This window comes from Epinephelus lanceolatus, chromosome 14, assembly GCF_041903045.1.
Source record: "Epinephelus lanceolatus isolate andai-2023 chromosome 14, ASM4190304v1, whole genome shotgun sequence".
In the NCBI taxonomy this organism is placed as follows: Eukaryota; Metazoa; Chordata; class Actinopteri; order Perciformes; family Serranidae; genus Epinephelus; species Epinephelus lanceolatus.
This window is the reverse complement of record NC_135747.1, coordinates 44,175,167-44,200,801: the sequence shown is the minus strand read 5'-3', so window position 1 is coordinate 44,200,801 and position 25,635 is coordinate 44,175,167. Positions and strand designations below refer to the sequence as shown.

General features: G+C 40.8%; 1 protein-coding gene across 6 annotated transcripts in view; it reads left to right on the top strand.

The window, feature by feature from the left end:
• sema5ba (sema domain, seven thrombospondin repeats (type 1 and type 1-like), transmembrane domain (TM) and short cytoplasmic domain, (semaphorin) 5Ba) overlaps positions 1–13,425 on the top strand; it is a 278,351-nt gene extending 264,926 nt beyond the window's left edge. For 4 of the 6 annotated variants that reach the window (XM_078174761.1, XM_033617575.2, XM_033617574.2 and 1 more), the window contains 3 exons: positions 2,723–2,767; positions 6,421–6,626; positions 10,836–13,425. In XM_078174761.1, coding sequence (XP_078030887.1) covers positions 2,723–2,767; positions 6,421–6,626; positions 10,836–11,012 — 428 coding nt within the window. In that variant the 3' untranslated portion in view covers positions 11,013–13,425. The remainder of the gene's footprint in view (positions 1–2,722; positions 2,768–6,420; positions 6,627–10,835) is intronic. The other 2 variants (XM_078174762.1, XM_078174764.1) reach the window with 1 other exon arrangement.
• Positions 13,426–25,635: the final 12,210 nt, after the last annotated feature.

Below are 25,635 nucleotides of genomic sequence, written 5' to 3'. Positions count from 1 at the left end.
TTAGGAAACATGTTAGCATGCTCCTTCCACCACCATCAAACCTCCAAAGGATCCGAACTCCATGTAGGCTGCCACCTCATCCTCGGGCTGCAGAGTGTCATGGCTGGAGTCCTCCACGTCGGTGACCAATGTGACCACGGGGTCAAAGGTTACACTGGTGTCACTGACTTTCAAAATAAAAGCAACTCAAAGTATTATACAGATACTGCACATCTTTTTACTGTGTTTTATTCGGAAAAATATAAAACAGATTTTTGTTCTCACCTGCTGCACGCCCACCTGGAGTTCATTTTTACCTGTGAATTAATACATATACCGTAAAACTCAGAATATAAGTCGCAGTCTATTTTTTAAGGTCTCAAACAGGGAAAACAAGGTTTTATATTACTATTTGTTAATAAAAACATTATACAAGTTATTCCTACACTGTTTCCCTTTATTTTTAATTTGAAACACATTCAAAACACAATAACCTCTTAAGCAGCTTTGGTTACTTTTCAGATTGCAATTTTCCAAACAACCTCTTCAGGAAATAAAATTACGGTATAACAACATCGGTCAGCTTTCAGTGAAAATGTAGTGTAAAAATAAATAAAATCCTATTGTCTGTCCTGTTTATTGCTTGGGCACTGTTATTTACGTGACAACACCTGAACATAACACACACACACACACATTGGCTGTTTATTTCTCCCTTTCCTCTCACTGGAAGCATCAGACCTCCCGCCTCCCGCTCCCGTCTCCAACACGGAGGTCTCCCTCTCCGCAGCTGAGCACGCCCGGCCTGTTAAATAGCCTGTAACCAGTGTGTGACACAAACTCGGTGCTTTGGTCATTAAATAATGTCGGGCTCGGTTCGGGTTCGGACAGAAATATGCGGCCCGTGCCGCACTCTAACACACACACACACAAACACATGGAAAAGCAGACATTATCATCAGTTTATAAAAGACCCCCGGACGCCCCGGACGGGACGTGAAAAGTGGACATGTCCGGGCAAAAGAGGACGTTTGGTCAGCCTAACGTAGCGCCATCTTGTGGGTCAAATTACCTATGTCAGCATTTACCTTGGTCTATAGGTCGCCCAACTTTTTAGATGAAAAAAAAGTGAAAAAAAGTGCGACTTATACACCAAGTTTTAGTGTACATATTTTCACCTGTTACACAGCTTATTGTGAGTTACCCGTCGGCTAGGACAGGACTCTGCCGTCAGCGGGTTGCTGATGAAGGTTACTGTTTAATCTGCCGGTTCCGGCCGTTGGCACAAAATCAAACCAGTTTAAACTCGTTCACCTGAGCGGAGCAGAAAGAAACAGAAATCGACTGAACTGTGAGTCAGTCATCTCTCAGATACACTCTGTACCTGCAGCCTCCTTCAAAGTCGCCATAAAGTTCAAGGTTGGCCGTATAAAGGTTCCTCAGGTGCGATGCCCTTTTGGCAGAGTTTTGAGGAGACAACTTGTTTCCTTTGTTGCCCTGAAAATCACCAAATACACTGTGAGCTTCTCACTGTTTCCTCATGCTGCTGGGTTCCTCTGTCGGGGAGGGTTTGTACCGTGCTTCAAACAGAAACGTGAGCATTTGTATTTTCTGACATGGAAAGCAGAGAACATGATGTGCTCGCCATTGGAGCGGGTTAGCCTTGTTCCTTTTTGTGTTTTCCACCTTAAGGTCATGCTTAGGACAGGAAAGAGGTCACAATCCTTCAGTCCTCCTGTGGTTAAATGTTCCTCAGCAGTAGCAGTTTGTGATTTTAGGACACGTTCTGTCTGTCTTTGTCATGTATGTACAGTATCATGCTCAGTTAGCATCATCATCATCCTCATTCACAAACATCCATACACACATTGTTTCTGTGTGTGTGTGTGTGTTGTGTGTAGCTGGCATCCTCTGCGTGATGTGCACTAAAGTCATCTGCTTCTGTTAATTAACCATAATTAAGTCCATGTGAATCCAACAAGTCAGCGGTTGACCCCGTTGGCCCCGGCGCACCTTGTTATGCTGATGACGATCTCAGAAAGTTTCTCCTGAAATGATCTTTCATGGCCTGCCAGCAGAGGCCTCTGCGCACCGCGCATCCCTAATGAGTCCAGACGAAGGCGATTAATATTAATGGGTTGTCACAACACCAAATCACATCTAATTTTATTGCAAATTTCAACGAGGCGATGGATGGATTTGTTAAGGTCACTCGCAGAGGGGAGGCGTCTGTGAGGAAGCTGAAAAATTAGGCCAAAAAATTAATCAGGAGATGTGGCGCTGCAGTTAAAACAGCTCTCTCACACACACACACACACACACACACACACACACACACACACACACACACACACAGATCAGCTCTCCCTGCTCTCATCTTTCCTTCGAGGATTTGTGGGGCACAGAATTCGCTGTAGCTGTAAATGATTGTCCTGCTGTGTCTCTAACAGAAACTACAGAGGCTGTATTTTAGAGCAGAGACGTTTTTTCACTCAACAGATATTTTTCTGCAGAAAAAAACAAACCTCTCTGTGGAGCGTTTGTGCAACGTTTTAAGACATTTCAATTTCTCATTCACTGTTTTTGTTTCTGCATGTGTCAACTCCCCTGATGTTACAGTCGATGGCTGTGTTGTGTTCTGAAGGCTGTTTCTGTTGCGTGTGCATGTGTGTGTGTGTGTGTGTGTGTGTGTGTGTGTGCGTGCATGTTTTTGTCTGACCCTGTGTTCCTCTCCTCTCTGCAGTCATCCTCCCTGCATCTGGTTTTGATAAGGATCAACACTGCGGAGGTAAGTGGATTAACAGCTGCCTTCACTTTGTTCCTGTTTGCATGTTAACGTCTGCCCCCGCGTTTCCACAGATGTCCGTCCATCACGCGTGTTCTCATGCATCTTATGTACATCTTTATGTGCCTGTTTGTTTTAATGTGTCTTATTCAGAGGAGAGGAAACATCATGTAAACTGTGATGTACCTCGAACCGGACAAAAGTTGCCCATCTATTGGATAATTGCAAATTGAGTCCAATTTTCCTCCGTGTGCCAAGAAATTACAAACTCACATCAGACTGGAGACTTTTTTCACAACCTCCTCTGAAAGCTAAATTACTGACAGGGAGCACAGAACAGGAAGAAACAAACCAGGGTGCATATTTCTGTCCCTGAAAAGAAGAAATCATCACACAAAAACAAAATTACTGAAATTGTGGACAAAAACATGAACAAGACTCAAAACATGCAAAAAAATAACAGCCCATGTAAAGTTTAGGAATCTGTCAGAGCTGCTGTAACTGTGCAGAAGATTTGTTTAAAGGGACAGTCCACCCTAAAATCAAACATACATGTTCCCCCTCTTCCCTGTAGAGCTGTTTATCAGTGTAGATAGTTTAGGTGTGAACTGCAGAGTGTTGGAGATATGGGCTGTAGAGATGTCTGACTTCTCTCCAGTATAACACAACTAGATGACACTCAGCTTGTGGAGCTCAAAACTCAACATCAGTGTCTCTGTACAGAAATCATGACCTGGTTACTCCAGATAATCCACAGACCTTGATGCTGTAGTTTCATGTAGGAACTATTTTCTTTCTACGAAACTATGTCCACCAACTGTATCACTGCACAGAAGGAAGTGTGCACCTACTGCTAGCTCACCCAGCACCACCGAGCGAGACAATGTTACAGCTCAGCAGAGGACGCCATTGTTTACAATCTCACGCTGTCAAAAGCATGCACCTCTTGTCCATGAGTTGATGCACACTTCCTTCTGTGCAGTGTACAATTGGTGGGTGTATTTCAGTTTAAAGAAAATAGTTCCTCCATGAAACTGCAGCAACAAGGTCTGTGGATTATCTTGAGTAACCAGGTCATGATTTCTGTACAGAGACACTGATGTTGAGTTTTGAGCTCCACAAGCTGAGTGTCATCTAGTTCTGTTATACTGGAGAGAAGTCAGACATCTCTACGGCCCATATCTCCAACACTCTGCAGCTCACACCTAAACTATCTACACTGATAAACAGCTCTACAGGGAAGAGGGGGAACATGTATGTTTGATTTTAGGGTGGACTGTCCCTTTAACCTGACAGGTTTCTCACAGCAGCCTCACACACCCAGCCAATATCCCCTGAGCTCAGCTGAGTCAGATACACTCGTGTCAAAGTGTTATACAGTTAGATTTGGTGTAAAAGGCTCTTTGAAGGAGCTCTGAGAGAATCTAAGAAGCAGCGAGGATCCTGCTGAGAGAACTAATCCTCCTTTCACACATACATGGACGATATTTTAGCCAAATGAAACGCTGAGCTGAGGACGAGGTTCTGGTGCTGGAGGGATGAGAGCAGCATCAGGATATCAACAGAGGAACAGTGATGAGTGTCAGGTGACACTGAGTGAGCTGTACACCTGTATGAATCACTCTGTTCTCACCTGAAGTTATTTAGACGCTGTTAGTGCAGAGATGAGGAGAAATGTGACGATGTTCCCAGGTTGAAAACTGCAGGAAAAACCAAACAATAAATCAACATTACTGTGTGAGTGAAGGAGACAAACTGCTGATCATTTGTTCTACTGAGTATTTTAAAGGTGTTTTTTTCATAGTCTTTATTGGACAGCTCAGAGTTTAGATACAGCCAGAACATTCAGGTGGAGACACACAGGCGTGACATGCAACAAATGCAGGAACTGAACTGGAGATGTTGCATTTTAGTGTCTTCAGCTGCTCTGACACCGTCGCCCTGACAACCGCCTACCTGCACGTTCAATACCCAGAAAAGTATTTTTAAAAGCAGCTGCTTCAGTCCTCAGCTGTGACGGCAGGCTGTGTTCAGGATTACTTAATTACATGTAGTTTAATCACTTGTTTAACTCTAATTTGCATTAGTTTGGTGGCAGTTAAATAACATTCAGGTCCCAGCAGCTCTTCAGCTTTAACTCCTTTGGGTTGTGTAGTTTATTAAGTCATTTATAAACTACGTATTCACAGTTCTCTCATGATGGTTTTTGCAACACAATATGGGACAACACCACAGTTTACTGGCCACAGCTGTCAGTTCATGACGATCACCTGGACTTTGACTAAAGTCACCTCAGGTTTAAACCCAAGATGTTTGATTAAATACTGTAAATTTCCCTTAAAGTAAGGCAGTTTCCTGATTTCACCCAAAGAAATGCTCCGCATTCTCTTCTTAAAACAAATCCTCGGCGGCCTCAGTGAGGACTGACCTGCCCTCGTCCCTAACTCAAACACACCGACACTTTACTCACTGTCAGTTCAGCTGTGGCTCCGTGTGAGATTCACTCAGATTGTGATAATCTTCATGATGTAGTTTAACTAGTTTACTTTGACAAGCTGGAATTATTTGAGAGTGGTGAAGAAGTTTGACAACTCTTCACTGACGTAGCTGGTGGTTTAATGTTGTTTCCCTGACACTGATGCCAGGCGGCTGCTTCAGTGAACGTCGCTGGCAGAAGTACAGACTAGCTTGTAGCTTCACACTGTAGCGAGACAACAGAAATCCCTACATGACCAACATTTCTGCATATTTGGAAAATGTACCAGACATCTGAAGTTTGGTAGAAATGTCATCCCGGTGTTCCTGCTGGTCGTCCTTATCAGATGCTCACACTGTGCTGTACAGCGGCAGATATTGAGACACCAACAGTATCTTGTTTCCTTTCTGCTGACATGATGACTGCGTTTTGATCAGCCAAAGCCAGGCTGCGTCCACCTGAAGTTAAACACCATATAAACTGTACACATCACATGGGTGGCAGCCATTTAATACCTCCCCTGTCATGTTTGAAACTGATTCCCTTCTGCCGCCTAACGTGTGTGACCAGGGCGTGACAGCTACCTCGCTGAACTGCTGCGGCTCGCATGTGTGGTGTTCACACAGACGGCGCTTCTGTTGCTTTAACAGCTGTATCTCCACGATTAAAAGCTGATCCTGCACAAATCTATGGAGCCGTGCAGCCGCTGCATCGTCAACAACACTGTCCTATATTTGACAATAAAAAGCCTTGTGTTCACACATGAAGGGATTGTGTCGACAGGAACAGTCAGAGGGCTTTTATTTTGAAACAAACACAGGAAGTGTTGAATTAACAAGAAATATTTATATTTTTTTATGTCTGTGACAGATAAGACATTGAAACTGTAGTGAATACTACTAATACTTAATTAATCACCATCATTCACGCAGGCAGTGTGGCCTGGGAGTGATCAGTCAATCAATTCAATCAATTTTATTTATCCTCACTGAAATGAGTGGAGGCAGGAAGTTAGCGCCCTTTAACCTTTAGGCCAGCGGACACCTTTGCACCACCTGTTTGAAATCTGTGTTCTTGATCTGACTCAGAATGTGAGTTGAGGTAAATTTGGGATGTAAATAAAGGCTCTCAAGATATAACGTGATAACATCAGCTAACACGCATCCTCTTCATTTCCCAGCGTTCACCTCCATCCACCTGATCGCCACCGGTGTTTCCTGTTTCCTGGGGGCGGGGCTGCTGTCCTTCCTCATCTACGTCTACTGTCAGCGTTTCCACAAGCCCTCACAGGAGTCAGCCGTCATCCACCCCACCACCCCGAACCACCTCAACTACAAGGGCAACACCACACCAAAGAACGAGAAGTACACACCCATGGAGTTTAAGGTGCGTGACCACTGAAGGATTGTGTGAATATTATGTAGATAAAAGTAATACAAATGGAAATGGAGGCAGTATTTGCAGGGCGACACACACAATGTAAATGTTACAGATTCAAGGGCAACATGATTCATGTTTTATTTAGAGCCTTTATTCATGCATTTATCTCAATAGAGCGCTAACCACAGAAGATGAATTACTGTTCATTTTTATTCCTCCTTGCTCTTATACAGAACCTATAGGCTTTAATCCGTCCTACCTGCCCACAAACCAAATCCTTATTAATGGGCCCCATTAGCTTTCCAGCGCTTTAGTCAGCCCTCGACCTCCCACTGCTATCGCTCCACTGTGCGCTCACATTTACACAAAGTCAAGAAACTATTTTCACCAGAGGCTCGTCGACTTTAAGTGCAATTTTATGTCCTGTTCTCCAAAACTTGTGCTGTTTTGTTCCCTAACTGTTGATTAGTTAAAGTCTGGGAGATTATTATTGATTTTTCTGTCTCTGTGAAGTGTGCTAAAGTATGCTTGAGATAATAAGCTCTAGATAAATGAACTTAAAACTTTTTATGACCTGAAACAGGGAGTTTAATCTTTGTGTCCACCATCTTAGGTTTAGTCAGCGTGGAGGCTGCAGTCAGACGTTTCAGGGCACAGAACAATCACTCACCAAACGCTTATTGTTCTGTTTTCCTGAATGTACCTTTACACTCCAAAGTAGAATATTCTGTCTCCCAGACGCAGCACGTGTTATCAGTCACATCCTCTGAAATCTAAAACTGCGCCTGTATTACCCTGAAAATCTCCAACAGGTCTGCGTCCCCTGATGACACTCTGAATAAACACAGCAGCTCAGATTATTAAATATTACAAACAGATATTTCTACATCTCTGTCAGACACATGATGAATTAGCTCGATAAGGGAAGAGGAAGCAACACAAAACCAGACGGGACTCAAAATGTCACAAATGCAGACAAAGAGGTGAAGTACAGAGGAAACGGGGCCCGTGGGTGTTACTCACCAGTTTCATCATGATAAACCAGGTGGGAACCACTGACCTAGAGTTCCTTTTGTTAAGTTACTTTCTTACTCTTTATATTTTAAGAATAATGTAATGTATGCATGACTCTGACGTGTTGGTCTGTAAGTTGATGTTGTTACTCTTCAATTCGAGTCTGGGTGAGCTAACCACAAGTGCTGCTCTTTCGTCGGTTACCGCTAGTAACGCCGTCCTAACAGCGTCTCTGTGGAGACGTCTCTACAGTCTCCCTGCAGGTCACAACAGTGCAGCAGCTTTAGCATTTTAGCTCTGTTCACATCGTTAGCAGTGTCAGCACAGCTCGTGGTGCTAACATGGTTAACAATGCTTAAAAATGAAGCTGCGTACTCACCAGGGCGACCGAAGGGTGGCCACCATGTCTCTGCAGCAAAGCTGTCCTGCCATCAGGTTGGTGTCACCAGTGCAGGGTGGGCGCCATGTTTCCATGTTAGCGCAGCGAGCCGCCTGTAACTCAGAAAATGAAATAAAAGGCAGAACCTTAGGATTTCAGCACCTGTAAATGGTTAGCTCTGTGAAAGGTGGTGTTCAGACTCGCTGGGTCAATGAAGCGCTGAACTAAAAGCAACGGCGTCTTTTACTTTACGTCATTTTGCATTTTTTTCCTTAGATATTATTAATGGGTGTCAGGCTATTGAAAGCAAAATTAACGAAAACCTTAACCTGCATGCCGTGTCCAGGAACGTCTCAAACACAAATAAGTAAATACGCAGATAAATACATGACGACACACTGACAGTGGATCACAAGTGATGATTGAGAGGAAGTACTTCTGAGTGAGTCTGCTGGTTGTTTTTAGGACAGTCCTGCGCAGTGCGCCCGTCAGCAGGGATTCCTCTCCAACATCCCCGTTCACCTGACACTATCTCAGATCCCGCTAAAGCGTGGCAGGAACGTGTCGCCACCAGGACGCATCCCTGTGTTTTTGATGGTGTCGGCCTCCTGGCACTTGTCCTGGCTGTTATTGTTGTCGCTGTGCGGACGCGGCGCTGACAGCCATCGTGGTGCTGAGAGCCTGAACTCATTAGCTTTAATGACCAGAGGGGGCAGCCAGACTCTGCTGGATGTGCAGCCGATGTCACCGTGCAGCACTACAGCCCTGTTCAATCCAGCAGCTTCCCTCTCCTCCAGGCCAATTTATGATGCCCGGCGTTGTGTGTTTCAGCGACTCTAACCTGATTATCTTCCTGCCTCGGTCCCCAGAGCTGTTCAGATGGATTACATTAGTCTAATGCTTCCCCTGGAAAGTGTTTCACCTTATGTTCGGCTTTTACCACAGACTCAGCAATTGCATTAGAATAAAATGTGGGTTTTAGACTTGTTTTTATTTAAGAGAGCTGCGGTGAATTCCCGCCATCTCATATATTAGTGTATTGAGTATGCTTGACATGAACTAAATTAAATTTGTTAAATTGGTTTGCTTTGGTTATGAATACACTTACAGTGCAGAAGCTATAACCTCGAGCACAGTGGAGGTATTTTACTCACCTGTGGGCATGAATTGCTCATATTATTTTTTACCTCCTACATTAAACAGAGCGCGGCGTCCACACAGCGAAAACCCTCTATCTTAACAAGTCCGTTCTGGCTTTTAATTGAGTCCTGAAAATGTATTTTCTGAAAACATCCTGCAGCATATTTACCTACATATTAAAATGCTTCTTAATAAAGAAACTTAAACATGACTGGACACATTTTTCTCTCCACTACGAACATGTGCACCTCATCAGAAGAAAGTAAATAAAAAGTATTTAAGTAAAGTATTTAGTAACATGGCAAAAAATGTCAAACATCTATGAGTCAGTGTTTCTCAAACGTGAGATTTTTTTTAAACATCATTTTAATGTGGCATCGGTAGCGTAGTGGATAGTGCCGGCGCCCCATGTACAGAGGCATTGCCTCGCTGCAGAGGCCGCGGGTTTGAATCCGGCTTGTGGCCCTTTGCTGCATGTCAATCCGCACTCTCTCTCTGTCTCCCCATTTCACCTTCTGTCCTGTCAATAAAGGCAAAAAAGCCAATAAAAAAACATCATTTTAATAATTATACCACAATATTTTTTATTAAAAAATGCAAATATAAGTTCAATAAACCAATTTTTTTAATTCAATATTCACATTTTCAGTGCAGTTGTTACCTGTTGTAAACTGTCGTAACAAGCACAATCACATTCATGTTTGTCTCTGTAACCATGACGTCAGGTTTGACACTAAATGACAGACGAAAACCAAGAAAATGGATTTGTGGTCGAAACAGCAACAACACGAGGGTTGAGGATCAACAAGAATCTGGTGATCAACCACAAAGTTTTGCATCTAAACAAAACTCAAACACATCAGTCATTTCTTACACCCCAAATACAGCTGAGAATAACTCCTTATATAGACATTTGTTTTTCTACCCAAAACATTTTTGCACTGGTAAATCGACTGAAAAAATCTTTTTAAGTGAGGTACAACACACGTATATACGTAATATATACGTGTGAGCGTGTTAGGCTGATAGGGCTGGGTTAAAATAATCAAGTCAATCAATCCTTTCCACAGATCTGTGAAGCTTTGACTCTCGCTGGTATTAAACTGGTCCCAGGTGGTGCTGATAAGTCTCGTGAGTGATTTATCCTGGCTGAAATATGAGCACAGGAAATCTCTGCTAGCTGCTAGGCTAATTCATACAATGTAAAATGCCATAGGCTTGTGCTAATAACGTTAGCATGTTGTATTTGTGGGGAAAATGTGTCCAGATAAAGACAAGTGTTTGTCTGTGAATGCTGCGAGTTATAGTGAAGCTGGTTGTGTTTGACACTGTCTCTATTATGATTTATTTTACTGATATTTTAAAGTGTTTTCCAGTGAGATAATACTGAGTTTATATGGTGACTTTGCTGTTGTAAACATCACTGGAAACAACTTTTAGTTACATTTAAAATATTCACTTCTATTTCTGTTCTTAATTCATTCTTTTTTAAAATAATTTTATGTCTAATTTACAACATTACTTCTCTGAAAATCGTTTCTATGCAAACAGAGCTGGTACTGTAAGTTAGATGTCCCCAGTTGAATCGAGATCTTGTGAATCGTTATCAAACCAATGAAGGGAATCAACAGAATCTCCGGCCCTGCAGGCTAACACCTCTTTTCTCTCTGCTGACATTCCAGACACTGAACAAGAACAACCTGCTGCCAGATGAAAGATCCAACTTCTACCCAACGCCGCTGCAGCAGACAAACGTCTACACCACCACCTACTATCCCACAGCGCTCGGCAAATACGACTACCAGCCCAACTCCTCCCCTTCGCCATGCAGGACCTACAACCAAAACAACAACAGCTGAGACAAGCCTCACGACCGGCTCTCTGAACCCCCCTGCCAACGGACGCCGCCCCGCTGCCATGGTGACATAACTGAACCGACATGAACTGAAACGTTTCTCAGAGCTCGGCCAGGTTCCTGTGTTCATCATCGCCCCTCTCCTCGCCCCCGTAGTCTCTTCCACATGGTAGGGTTTGTGTCTTTAAGGGCGTTTCTGGAACTTTCCATCAGGAGCTGTGGGTCTGGATGACGAGGCCTGTGTCCTGGTGCAGTCTGGGACTTATGCAACCAGCTGGGGGTGTTATTGTAAGGGCCTGATGGGATACAGCAGAGTAAACTCTGAGCTTCATGCCGGAGTCTAGTGGAAAATTCTAGCAGGACAAGTTATGGCTTCAGACAGATTGCTGCGACCACACCACCTCAGCGCAGGTGCTGAGTTCACAGTCCTCATTTACAGAGACGAACATGAACAGAATATTAATAAAACAAAAAAACATTTCTCTGGATGTGGGTCACTGTTTCACGCCTCTCCATTACTAACCACACTCTCAGCCTGTAATGAACTTTGAGTCCCTCGACAACAGAAGCAGTTACCGAGAACAAACGGCGCATATCCTCGTGTCCTTGCCGCACGGCGCAGAGCGAGAGAACAACACAAGAGAACATTCAATGAAGTCGATGATGAAATAAATTAGAGATCAATATCAGCCGGGCTGTTGGGGGCGGACGCTCGCCCTCCAGTGTTGGTGTTTCACGTGACAGAAAAGATAAGAACTTCAGAGTCACTCAAGTTTTTCGGACGGCTGTTTGGAAGACAAACGGCGTTTGTGGACAAGGACGTTGAGTCGTGAAGGGCAGAGCAGGGGGGATTATGGGAAGCGGTCTGAACTGTACATAAAGCTTTGGGAATGCCTTGGTTGCCTGTATGCAATAGAGGGCAGGGGCGAGATCTGTTTTCTTTCTATTTCTTCTGTTTAATTTGTTTTCCCAGGATCAATAAAGAACTTCTGAAAGGGAATTGATTGATTCTCCAATCGATTCTCCGATGGACGCGTCGATTCTACTGAGTGCTAAATAGCTCGGTGGTCATATCAAATATGGCCAGTGTGCTGAACAACTGGATTGGGTTTTCTATGACGGTAGAATAAGCTAGTAGACTGGCACTTGTTCCATTTTTATGTTTGTTTTTTAAGATATTTTGTTTCCAACACGTTGTAGCATAGGAGGAAATATTTTGTTAAATAAGATATAGCTGATTAATTCTTGTTTTCTCTAATTTCACGTCACTGAACCAACACATTCCTTCGCTTTGATTTTTCACACGTTTGGTACCTGCTGCATCTTCAGTAGAGACGCTAACACAAAGAAGAGCGTCTGTAACGAGACATTCGGCCTCTGCTTGAGAAGAAAACAGCTAAATTACGCTCGCTTAGCAGTTTGCCTGTGTGACATCAACATGAGTGCATGTGTGTGTGGATGTGTGTACATGCAAACACATGTACTCTATCTCTGCGTGTGCGTGTGCCTGATGGAGCAAAGGGGCTTGCTGTATTTTGTACAATGTAAATGCTTTCATACATGATTATATACGAGGATGTTTGTTTTCTCCTCCACATCCTGTCGTCGCTGACACTCCGGCATTCTACTGTTTTTCTATCTTTCATGTTTAAGATGTTAATCATTGTAAGTTAAAGCATCGCGCCTCTGGTTCCTGTGGAGGTGGAACTGACACTATTTATAGTCAAAGCTTGGTTTATAAAGGGCATTTTCACAGCTATATTTTATTATTATTATTGCCTGATTGATGAATGCTAACCCAGCAATGCTTTTCAGTTCAGCTACTGTACATGCACGAGATGAGAGCTCTATCTGTATATAGGAGCAGCCCATCTAATGACCCTGCAGAGGATGGTGTAAATGTATCTGTATATTGTATAGCTAACACTGTTTGTTTAAAAAAAGCCTTATAGTTGTTTAAAAAAAGTGCAGCAGCTAAGTACACACCAACCATGAGGTTTGTTTGGGGACAGAGCTCCACGATGTGACCGAGCGCCCGCGGCTTCTGACCTCTCCCAGCTGCTCAAATATCAGACTCCCACAGACACATGAATCCAGACTGATGATTACTCTGTAGCACCAGACACTGTCAAATATTAGAGACTGAAAACAGTCACATTTAAAGCAGAAATTACATTAATGTGATCTAAACGTCGCCTCTATTGGCCCCGTCTGACAGCCGTGATCTGATTGGTCAGTTGTGAGCTCTGTCCCCTGCGATGTGAGGCTCTGTGCCCTTCTATGCAACTTACCAGGTGTACTGTTAGACCTGTCATGTAGACTGTAATCACTGCCTTTTAGACACTGTGAATTTTTTGGTACCCTATATTTTTGTATATTGTACATTATAAAGGATAATAAACCTTGATGCCAACACATCAGTGGCTCTGTCACAGTTTCAGAGTTTTAGATGCCGTGGTTCGGGCTGACACGGTGAAGGGATTTCACCTGCAGCAGTCAGTGGTGTCTGTGTCGCTCTGCAGTTACACCTCTAAACCACCAGTTGGCGACAGGGTTTCTGTGAAGTGCTGTAAAGTTTAGTTGATCTTAAATGCCCTTAAAACACACAGTAAACACACAACTCAGCTTCACTATAACTCGCAGCATTCACAGACAAACACTTGTCTTTATCTGGACACATTTTCCCCACAAATACAACATGCTAACATTATTAGCACAAGCCTATGGCATTTTACATTGTATAAATTAGCCTAGCAGCTAGCAGAGATTTGCTCTGCTCATATTTCAGCCAGGATAAATCACACACAGTGTGTGGAGGCTTTATTGTCTTCACAATTTATTGTTTCTTATCTGTGAAATTAAAGTAAATACAAGCTTTGTTTCCACTGAGCATGCTCCGTGATGCTTTGTTGGTCGCTGTAGTTACTTCCTGTCACTTCATTAACAAAGTGACACGTCAGTTGCGACAGGACAGCTCCAGCTGGAGTTCTATCAGAGTGATTTATGTCAGACTGAGGCTTCACAAAAAATACTCTCAGATAATACTTCACTGCTGGTTTTAGCCTCTTCACAGGATTGGTTGATAATAACACAGACTGGGTGCGCTGGGGTGAAGCTCTCTCCCTCCACTACAAAGATTCTGGGATTGGTTCCCAGTAACGGCACCTCCAGCCAGGTCGTGTGTTCCAGTGAAGGCAGTTGGACGTGTTCGCAGGTAGGACGCCTGTGCTGGACCTGGTGGTTGGTCGGGGCATGAAATTGGTGGGATGGTGTGAATCACGTGAAGGTGAAGCTCGTCACTGGCAGCTGAACTGAAGCAGCTGGAGGCAGCTCGTGTCTGTGTGTCTGCAGCCCAGGACGACAGTGGAGTCAGCAGTGACGGTGTGGTGCAGAGGGAACTGGGAAAGTCCTGAAAAACATGAGCAGAGTAAAACAAAATCAAAACCAGTCTCATCTTTTCGGACTCTTCAGGTCCAGACTAACTGAAAGTGATAATGGACTCGCTTCATTTAACGAGTGTCGACTGATGCTCCTGTGGCGCACTGCAGACATCAGATCTGAATCTTCAGCACCAAAGAACATTTTAGGCCTAGTCACTATTTACTGTATATGTAGGCAGGCACAGATTTTCAATTTCTATACATTTCTATATGAGTAGTTGGGCTGGGTCTCACCACTGATGTCCTCAATCGATTCACGATATTTCAATGACCAATTTTTGCTGAAGTGTTACAGAGAGTCTCAGAAAACTAATACTAGACATTTTACAAGGAATTATCTAAAATTCAGTACAGAATTCAAATTGAATATTTTATAACTAAATGTTTCTAGAGCAGCATCAGTAACGTTAATATAAATATAAATATAAACTCAACATCTCACAGGAAACAAATCTTAAACGTCATTTAACTAAGTCACATTCCTGACATCACAACACTGAGTCAGGTTTAGATGTTTACATGTTGCTCAGCAGGTGTACTGATAAAGGTTTGACTTGAGTAGTTGTCGTCAACGCAGGTAAATGTTTTGCAGCAGCCACAACGCTCATGGTGCGTTCGTTTTGTACTTGGAGGTCGGAAATTCCCAGTTCCCAGTCGGAAGTTTAAACTCAAACGCACCCTGAGGTCGGATTTCCAACTCAGAAACTCGTAGCAACCGCATCAACCCCAACTAACGAATTCAAGATGGCTGCCGGTCACATAAGTAGTGAGTACACACTCTGTTAAAGTTTATAGCAACTTTATCAAAGGCTTTCTTGCGGGCGTCCATGTTTTTTTCCGACCGTTGTCAACTATAATACAAAACCTGTTGTCAACTCGTGGGTTACGTCATTCCCACTTCAGACTTCAAACCTCCAAGTACAAATCAAACGCACCCTCAGACAGCAGGAGGAGCGGCTGCTGCAGCACCATAACGAATGACACCAAAACATAAAAACGGTAATCTAACACTTACAGATGAAAGAGCTGGTGACGTCGGAGCTTCTCAAGACTATCAATAATTTAGCGCCGCAGCCGGTTTACTACTGGCGAGATTAGTAAAAGCTTCACACATCTGTGGGAAAAAGCGTATATTAAAAGATCAATCTCAGATTTTATGAATCGATATCGGGTCATTCAAATGAAGATCAATATGAATCAGATGAACTGATTATTTTACACCAGCCCTACATGTGACAACACAACAAGCTAACATCAGCTAAAACTGGTGCGCACTCTCGCTGTACGTTCCCCTCTGCGTCTCCGTCTCTCCTCTCTGGTCACTGGTTTCTCATTTGAGGCTCCAAAATGGAAACACAGTCTGCGTAAGGGCGTCAAAGTCATGTTCAGCCATTTTAAATCTTCACAGCGTACGCATCAGATCCTTTTTTGCTGATATCTGATTTGCAGATATGTAACAACTTATTTGATCAATAACCAATAACAACACAGATAAATCCACTTTTTCCACCTAACTTCAGTGATCATCATCAAGTCTCCTCTGTAGTGGAATTAACATATTACACATGCGTACTGGTGACGGCCAGCAGCAGATGGAGACATGAAATACTGTTCAGTGTGATATTCAGTCATTGTGCAAAATAAGAAAAAACACATTGGTCGATTCTGATTTTCAAGCCGATATCTGCTGATACTGATGATGTACTGATATTAACATATATCCCTCTCTTTCAGTGTGTGTGTGCCTTTAAAAAAGAAGCCACCCTGTCCTTTAACTGTGTGTACATCCTACACTACACAGCAGTCCAGTTGAGCCAAACTCTGAGTCAAACATGCGTCACACAAGTGCATCTTTTCCCTTCATCCCCAGAACAAATGATTGCGGCGCTGGAATCCTTCGGTGTATGAGAAGAGGAGAGATGGATGGCACAAACGAGCCAAGTAGTCGGGGTGTGTCCAGCAGAGTGCCCGTGGATCACTGCTGGTGCCAGTGGCCTAGACACCAGCGCTTTATCATCTCACCACAATGATTCTGCTGCTGTGCAGAAAATCAAGATCAAAGCCAGCGTAGAGCCGCTGTCACAGAGGACAGGAAGAGACACTAAATAAAATCTGATAAAACACTGTGTACACTCTGTCTGTAGCCCGCACATAAATAAAGTGCATGGTATTTTACTCTGGAGCAACTATATCATTGGCTGTCAGAGGGCAGAGCAGCCCACTCTTCATCCCTAAAATTCATACACACTCCTGCCCGCCCATGAGTTCACATCTCCCTCCAGTATATGTCCTCCTCATTTGGTTCAATGCAGGCCGAGCTGTACCTCTCAATTACAGAGAGCAGCCTCTCCACAGTTTTATTAATGGTCGCAGTGAAAGCATTAATCAGTTGGTATTCTGCTGACGGACAGATGCAGTGATCGGCACGCTGGCAGGCAGCCAAGAGGAAGTCGCCAGGAGGAAGCTGTGGGCTGAAGGAGGCCACTCAGATAAGATGGGAGAGGAGTCAGGGAGGAGACAGTGGCAAAGGAGTGGGAAGGACGCATGCTTGGCTTTTTAATTCAGCCTGTGTGTGAGACAGTGAGGAATGAGAATAACACTAAGGAAAACAGCAGCCGGGGCTGCGTGATGATCACTGATATTAATGAGCAGTTTTGTTAAAACACAGATACCAGCCATGTGAAAAATGAGTCAGCATCTTGGACGAACGCAGCGCCGCGCTGAGAGGCACATTAATCATGAATTATCTTGGAAACTATTGGCTACCTGAGAGCCATTGTTTACAAATTTGTTAACATTTCAGAGGATGGAAGAAATAACCCCTTTACCAAATCAAGAGATAATAAATATTAAAAGCTTAAAGCTGGGGTAGGCAGTTTAATTTTGGCATCAAATATCCCATAATAAACTCTGAGCATGTTGTAAGTCAAGCTGACGGAGAGGAAACTAGACTCCTGCTCCTCCTCTTGGCTCTGCTCATTTCAGAGAGATGCCAATGTTCCTGTTGGCTGTTCTACAAACACAGATGCATGTGCACGTCTCTTCAGTGAAACTCTGATTCAATGGAGGAGAATCCTGCAGAGAAAGTTGCTGTTCCAGCATTGCCAACAACTGTCTCCACTGCAGAGCAACCCAACAAAGAGACGGACTGATCAAACAGAGTCTGAAAGACAGTCTGACAATAAACTAAATAAAACACGTGTCAGTATCAGTGAAGAGTTTCAGACATGGAGACAACATGATGCTAACACTTTAGCCTTCTGCTAACAGAAGCCAAAGACTCACAGCTGCAGCTTCAGGTTAACGTTTATGTAGCTAACATTGGAACCTTGAATCACAGCCTGACCTCCACCTCAGCGCTTGCTGTTTTTGTAGCGGTTTTGTCATAGTTTTTCACAACATGCTATACTATGACTTTTTTCATGATTTCGGACGACATGCTATACTATGACTTTTTTTCATGATTTCGGACGACATGCTATACTATGATGTTTTTTCATGATTTCGGACGACATGCTATACTATGACTTTTTTTCATGATTTCGGACGACATGCTATACTATGACGTTTTTTCATGAGTTTTGAAAAAATGCTATACTATGACTTTTTTCATGATTTCGGACGACATGCTATACTATGAAGTTTTTTCATGATTTTGGACGACATGCTATACTATGACGTTTTTTAATGATTTCGGATGACATGCTATACTATGACTTTTTTTCATGAGTTTTGACAAAATGCTATACTATGACTTTTTTTCATGATTTTGGACGACATGCTATACTATGACTTTTTTCATGATTTCGGACGACATGCTATACTATGATGTTTTTTCATGATTTCGGACGACATGCTATACTATGATGTTTTTTCATGACTTCGGACGACATGCTATACTATGACTTTTTTCATGATTTCGGACGACATGCTATACTATGATGTTTTTTCATGACTTCGGACGACATGCTATACTGTGACTTTTTTCATGAGTTTTGAAAAAATGCTATACTATGACTTTTTTCATGATTTCGGACGACATGCTATACTATGACGTTTTTTAATGATTTCGGATGACATGCTATACAATGACTTTTTTTCATGAGTTTTGACAAAATGCTATACTATGACTTTTTTTCATGATTTTGGACGACATGCTATACTATGATGTTTTTTCATGATTTCGGACAACATGCTATACTATGATGTTTTTTCATGATTTCGGACGACATGCTATACTATGACTTTTTTTCATGATTTCGGACGACATGCTATACTATGACGTTTTTTCATGATTTTGGACGACATGCTATACTATAATGTTTTTTAATGATTTCGGATGACATGCTATACAATGACTTTTTTTCATGAGTTTTGACAAAATGCTATACTATGACTTTTTTTCATGATTTTGGACGACATGCTATACTATGACTTTTTTCATGATTTCGGACGACATGCTATACTATGACTTTTTTTCATGATTTTGGACGACATGCTATACTGTGACTTTTTTCATGAGTTTTGAAAAAATGCTATACTATGACTTTTTTCATGATTTCGGACGACATGCTATACTATGAAGTTTTTTCATGATTTTGGACGACATGCTATACTATGACGTTTTTTAATGATTTCGGATGACATGCTATACAATGACTTTTTTTCATGAGTTTTGACAAAATGCTATACTATGACTTTTTTTCATGATTTTGGACGACATGCTATACTATGACTTTTTTCATGATTTCGGACGACATGCTATACTATGACTTTTTTCATGATTTCGGACAACATGCTATACTATGATGTTTTTTCATGATTTCGGACGACATGCTATACTATGATGTTTTTTCATGACTTCGGACGACATGCTATACTATGACTTTTTTCATGATTTCGGACGACATGCTATACTATGATGTTTTTTCATGACTTCGGACGACATGCTATACTGTGACTTTTTTCATGAGTTTTGAAAAAATGCTATACTATGACTTTTTTCATGATTTCGGACGACATGCTATACTATGACGTTTTTTCATGATTTTGGACGACATGCTATACTATGACGTTTTTTAATGATTTCGGATGACATGCTATACTATGACTTTTTTTCATGATTTTGGACGACATGCTATACTATGACTTTTTTCATGATTTCGGACGACATGCTATACTATGATGTTTTTTCATGATTTCGGACGACATGCTATACTATGATGTTTTTTCATGACTTCGGACGACATGCTATACTATGACTTTTTTCATGATTTCGGACGACATGCTATACTATGATGTTTTTTCATGACTTCGGACGACATGCTATACTGTGACTTTTTTCATGAGTTTTGAAAAAATGCTATACTATGACTTTTTTCATGATTTCGGACGACATGCTATACTATGACGTTTTTTAATGATTTCGGATGACATGCTATACAATGACTTTTTTTCATGAGTTTTGACAAAATGCTATACTATGACTTTTTTTCATGATTTTGGACGACATGCTATACTATGACTTTTTTCATGATTTCGGACAACATGCTATACTATGATGTTTTTTCATGATTTCGGACAACATGCTATACTATGATGTTTTTTCATGATTTCGGACGACATGCTATACTATGACTTTTTTTCATGATTTCGGACGACATGCTATACTATGACGTTTTTTCATGATTTTGGACGACATGCTATACTATGATGTTTTTTAATGATTTCGGATGACATGCTATACAATGACTTTTTTTCATGAGTTTTGACAAAATGCTATACTATGACTTTTTTTCATGATTTTGGACGACATGCTATACTATGACTTTTTTCATGATTTCGGACGACATGCTATACTATGACTTTTTTTCATGATTTTGGACGACATGCTATACTGTGACTTTTTTCATGAGTTTTGAAAAAATGCTATACTATGACTTTTTTCATGAGTTTTGACAAAATGCTATACTATGACTTTTTTTCATGATTTTGGACGACATGCTATACTATGACGTTTTTTAATGATTTCGGATGACATGCTATACAATGACTTTTTTTCATGAGTTTTGACAAAATGCTATACTATGACTTTTTTTCATGATTTTGGACGACATGCTATACTATGACTTTTTTCATGATTTCGGACGACATGCTATACTATGACTTTTTTCATGATTTCGGACAACATGCTATACTATGATGTTTTTTCATGATTTCGGACGACATGCTATACTATGATGTTTTTTCATGACTTCGGACGACATGCTATACTATGACTTTTTTCATGATTTCGGACGACATGCTATACTATGATGTTTTTTCATGACTTCGGACGACATGCTATACTGTGACTTTTTTCATGAGTTTTGAAAAAATGCTATACTATGACTTTTTTCATGATTTCGGACGACATGCTATACTATGACGTTTTTTCATGATTTTGGACGACATGCTATACTATGACGTTTTTTAATGATTTCGGATGACATGCTATACTATGACTTTTTTTCATGATTTTGGACGACATGCTATACTATGACTTTTTTCATGATTTCGGACGACATGCTATACTATGATGTTTTTTCATGATTTCGGACGACATGTTATACTATGACTTTTTTTCATGATTTCGGACGACATGCTATACTATGATGTTTTTTCATGATTTCGGATGACATGCTATACTATGACGTTTTTTCATGATTTTGGACGACATGCTATGCTATGACGTTTTTTAATGATTTCGGATGACATGCTATACAATGACTTTTTTTCATGAGTTTTGACAAAATGCTATACTATGACTTTTTTTCATGATTTTGGACGACATGCTATACTATGACTTTTTTCATGATTTCGGACAACATGCTATACTATGATGTTTTTTCATGATTTCGGACGACATGCTATACTATGACTTTTTTTCATGATTTCGGACGACATGCTATACTATGATGTTTTTTCATGATTTCGGACGACATGCTACACTATGACTTTTTTTCATGATTTTGGACGACATGCTATACTGTGACTTTTTTCATGAGTTTTGAAAAAATGCTATACTATAACTTTTTTCATGATTTCGGACGACATGCTATACTATGACGTTTTTTCATGATTTTGGACGACATGCTATACTATGACTTTTTTTCATGATTTCGGATGACATGCTATACAATGACTTTTTTCATGATTTCGGACGACATGCTATACTATGACATTTTTTCATGATTTCGGATGACATGCTATACAATGACTTTTTTCATGATTTTGGACGACATGCTATACTATGACATTTTTTCATGAGTTTTGACGACATGCTATACTATGACGTTTTTTCATGATTTCGGATGACATGCTATACAATGACTTTTTTCATGATTTTGGACGACATGCTATACTATGACATTTTTTCATGAGTTTTGACGACATGCTATACTATGACGTTTTTTAATGATTTCGGATGACATGCTATACTATGACTTTTTCAGGATTTCGGACGACATGCTATACTATGACTTTTTTTCATGATTTTGGACGACATGCTATACTATGACTTTTTTCATGATTTCGGACGACATGCTATACTATGACTTTTTTTCATGATTTTGGACGACATGCTATACTATGACATTTTTTCATGAGTTTGGACGACATGCTATACTATGACGTTTTTTAATGATTTTGGACGACATGCTATACTATGACGTTTTTTAATGATTTCGGATGACATGCTATACTATGACTTTTTTTCATGATTTCGGATGACATGCTATACTATGACTTTTTTTCATGATTTCGGACGACATGCTATACTATGACTTTTTTTCATGATTTCGGATGACATGCTATACAATGACTTTTTTCATGATTTTGGACGACATGCTATACTATGACATTTTTTCATGAGTTTTGACGACATGCTATACTATGACGTTTTTTAATGATTTCGGATGACATGCTATACTATGACTTTTTCAGGATTTCGGACGACATGCTATACTATGACTTTTTTTCATGATTTTGGACGACATGCTATACTATGACTTTTTTCATGATTTCGGACGACATGCTATACTATGACTTTTTTTCATGATTTTGGACGACATGCTATACTATGACATTTTTTCATGAGTTTGGACGACATGCTATACTATGACGTTTTTTAATGATTTTGGACGACATGCTATACTATGACGTTTTTTAATGATTTCGGATGACATGCTATACTATGACTTTTTTCATGAGTTTGGACGACATGCTATACTATGACTTTTTTTCATGATTTTGGACGACATGCTATACTATGACATTTTTTCATGAGTTTGGACGACATGCTATACTATGACGTTTTTTAATGATTTTGGACGACATGCTATACTATGACGTTTTTTAATGATTTCGGATGACATGCTATACTATGACTTTTTTCATGAGTTTGGACGACATGCTATACTATGACGTTTTTTAATGATTTTGGATGACATGCTATACTATGACTTTTTTCATGATTTCGGACGACATGCTATACTGTGACTTTTTTTCATAAGTTTTGACGACATGCTATACTATGACGTTTTTTAATGATTTCGGATGACATGCTATACTATGACTTTTTTCATGATTTCGGACGACATGCTATACTATGACCTTTTTCATGATTTCGGACGACATGCTACACTGACTTTTTTTTCATGATTTTGGACAACATGCTATACTATGACTTTTTTTCATGATTTTGGACGACATGCTATACTGTGACTTTTTTTCATGATTTCGGACGACATGCTATACTATGACGTTTTTTAATGATTTCGGACGACATGCTATACTATGACTTTTTTCATGATTTCGGACGACATGCTATACTATGACTTTTTTTCATGATTTCGGACGACATGCTACACTGACTTTTTTTTCATGATTTTGGACAACATGCTATACTATGACTTTTTTTCATGATTTTGGACGACATGCTATACTATGACTTTTTTTCATGATTTCGGACGACATGCTATACTATGACGTTTTTTTAATGATTTCGGACGACATGCTATACTATGACTTTTTTCATGATTTCGGACGACATGCTATACTATGACTTTTTTTCATGATTTCGGACGACATGCTACACTGACTTTTTTACATGATTTTGGACGACATGCTATACTGTGACTTTTTTTCATGATTTTGGACGACATGCTATACTGTGACTTTTTTTCATGATTTCGGACGACATGCTATACTATGACTTTTTTTCATGATTTCGGACGACGTACTATACTATGACTTTTTTCATGAGTTTTGACGACATGCTATACTATGACATTTTTTCATGATTTCGGACGACATGCTATACTATGACGTTTTTCATGATTTCGGACGACATACTATACTGTGACGTTTTTTCATGATTTCGGACGACATGCTATACTATGACTTTTTTCATGATTTCAGACGACATACTATACTGTGACGTTTTTTCATGATTTCGGACGACATGCTATACTATGACTTTTTTTCATGATTTTGGACGACATGGTATACTGTGACTTTTTTTCATGATTTTGGACGACATGCTATACTATGACTTTTTTTCATGATTTCGGACGACATGGTATACTATGACGTTTTTCATGATTTCGGACGACATGCTATACCATGACTTTTTTTCATGATTTCGGACGACATGGTATACTATGACGTTTTTCATGATTTCGGACGACATGCTATACTATAACTTTTTTTCATGATTTCGGATGACATGCTATACTATGACTTTTTTTCATGATTTCAGACGACATACTATACTATACTTTTTTTATGATTTTGGATGAAATACGATACTATGACATTTTTTCATGATTTTGGACGACATGCTATACTTTGATGTTTTTTCATGTGACTTCAGAAAACACATTTTTGGCCATAACTCAAGGATTTATCCACTTATTGTAACAGAATTTCCCACAAATGTGTCATAGAATAAAATGATGGAAGGGATGACATTTTATATCCACATGGTCATAGGTCAACTTCACTGTTACGTCATTATGTGCAGCTTAAATAATTTTCTGGCCATTATTCATAATTTGCAGCAGCTGCAACCTGGCCACCCAAGTTACAGTGACCTTTGACCGTCAAAATCTGAACAGTTCATCGTTGAGTCTAACTTGACATCTGTGCCAAATTTGTTTAAATTCCTTCAAGGCATTCCTAAAATATCTCAGCTCTGGAGAAATGGACGTAATAAACAAATATTAATGGAAGATTTACAACAGCAGATGCAAATATATATTGTGTATAATAATATTATTCACAGATCATGTTCCTCTTATTGGTACTGGAGGATATATTCAAACAAAAGTCTCTTTTCAAACCTGACAACCCAAACGTCAGGCTCTCATTAATCATGTACAAAGTCATTAACAAATCATTACCTCATCAGTGTCCCAGTATCCTTGAGATAAATGTTTGACAGCCAGCACAGTGATGGTGTGAGAAACCTCAAACACTACGAGCACTCAGCATTGATCACAGTTGCATAATACGACCAGCTGATGTTTATTCCATGTTGTTGTGTTTGCAGAGCGAGCAGCCGGTTGTTTTTGATGTGTGTTATGCAGCGTCCCAGGAGGCGGCCGCCAGACAGACATGTCTGTGTTTTCGCACAACGAGACAGGATGGGCAGATCACACGCCGTCTGAAGCTGCAGCCAGAAAATGCTCTCATCGTCTGCAGGGATTGAGACTTTGTCGCCTCTGCCATCACAGCTCTCCATCCTCCTCTACGGGGAAACAGGGCAATTGTTTGATATGATTCATCAGCTTAGCATTAATCCACTGGCCTGTTCTTCAGTGTGTGTGTGTGTGTGGTCTGGGCAAAGTCTGCCCGAGAGGAGCTCCTGGGGAATTGGTTGTATTGGAAATGTAATCAAAGGAGTCAAGAAGTCACCAAAGTGCAATCTGCTGTGGAACAGAATCAAGCTGTCTTTTCAGGGACTGTCCCTCTAATCTGATTCTGTTTCATTCTCTGAGCAACAAAACAAGCAGACACAGACACTACACCTAATTTACTTCTCTAACTACTCACTTCAGCCTGAGGATGATTTCACAGAGACTGAGACTGTCTGCCTCAGACCTGACACACACACTCTTCAGGAGAGACTGTATTAACCACACTGAC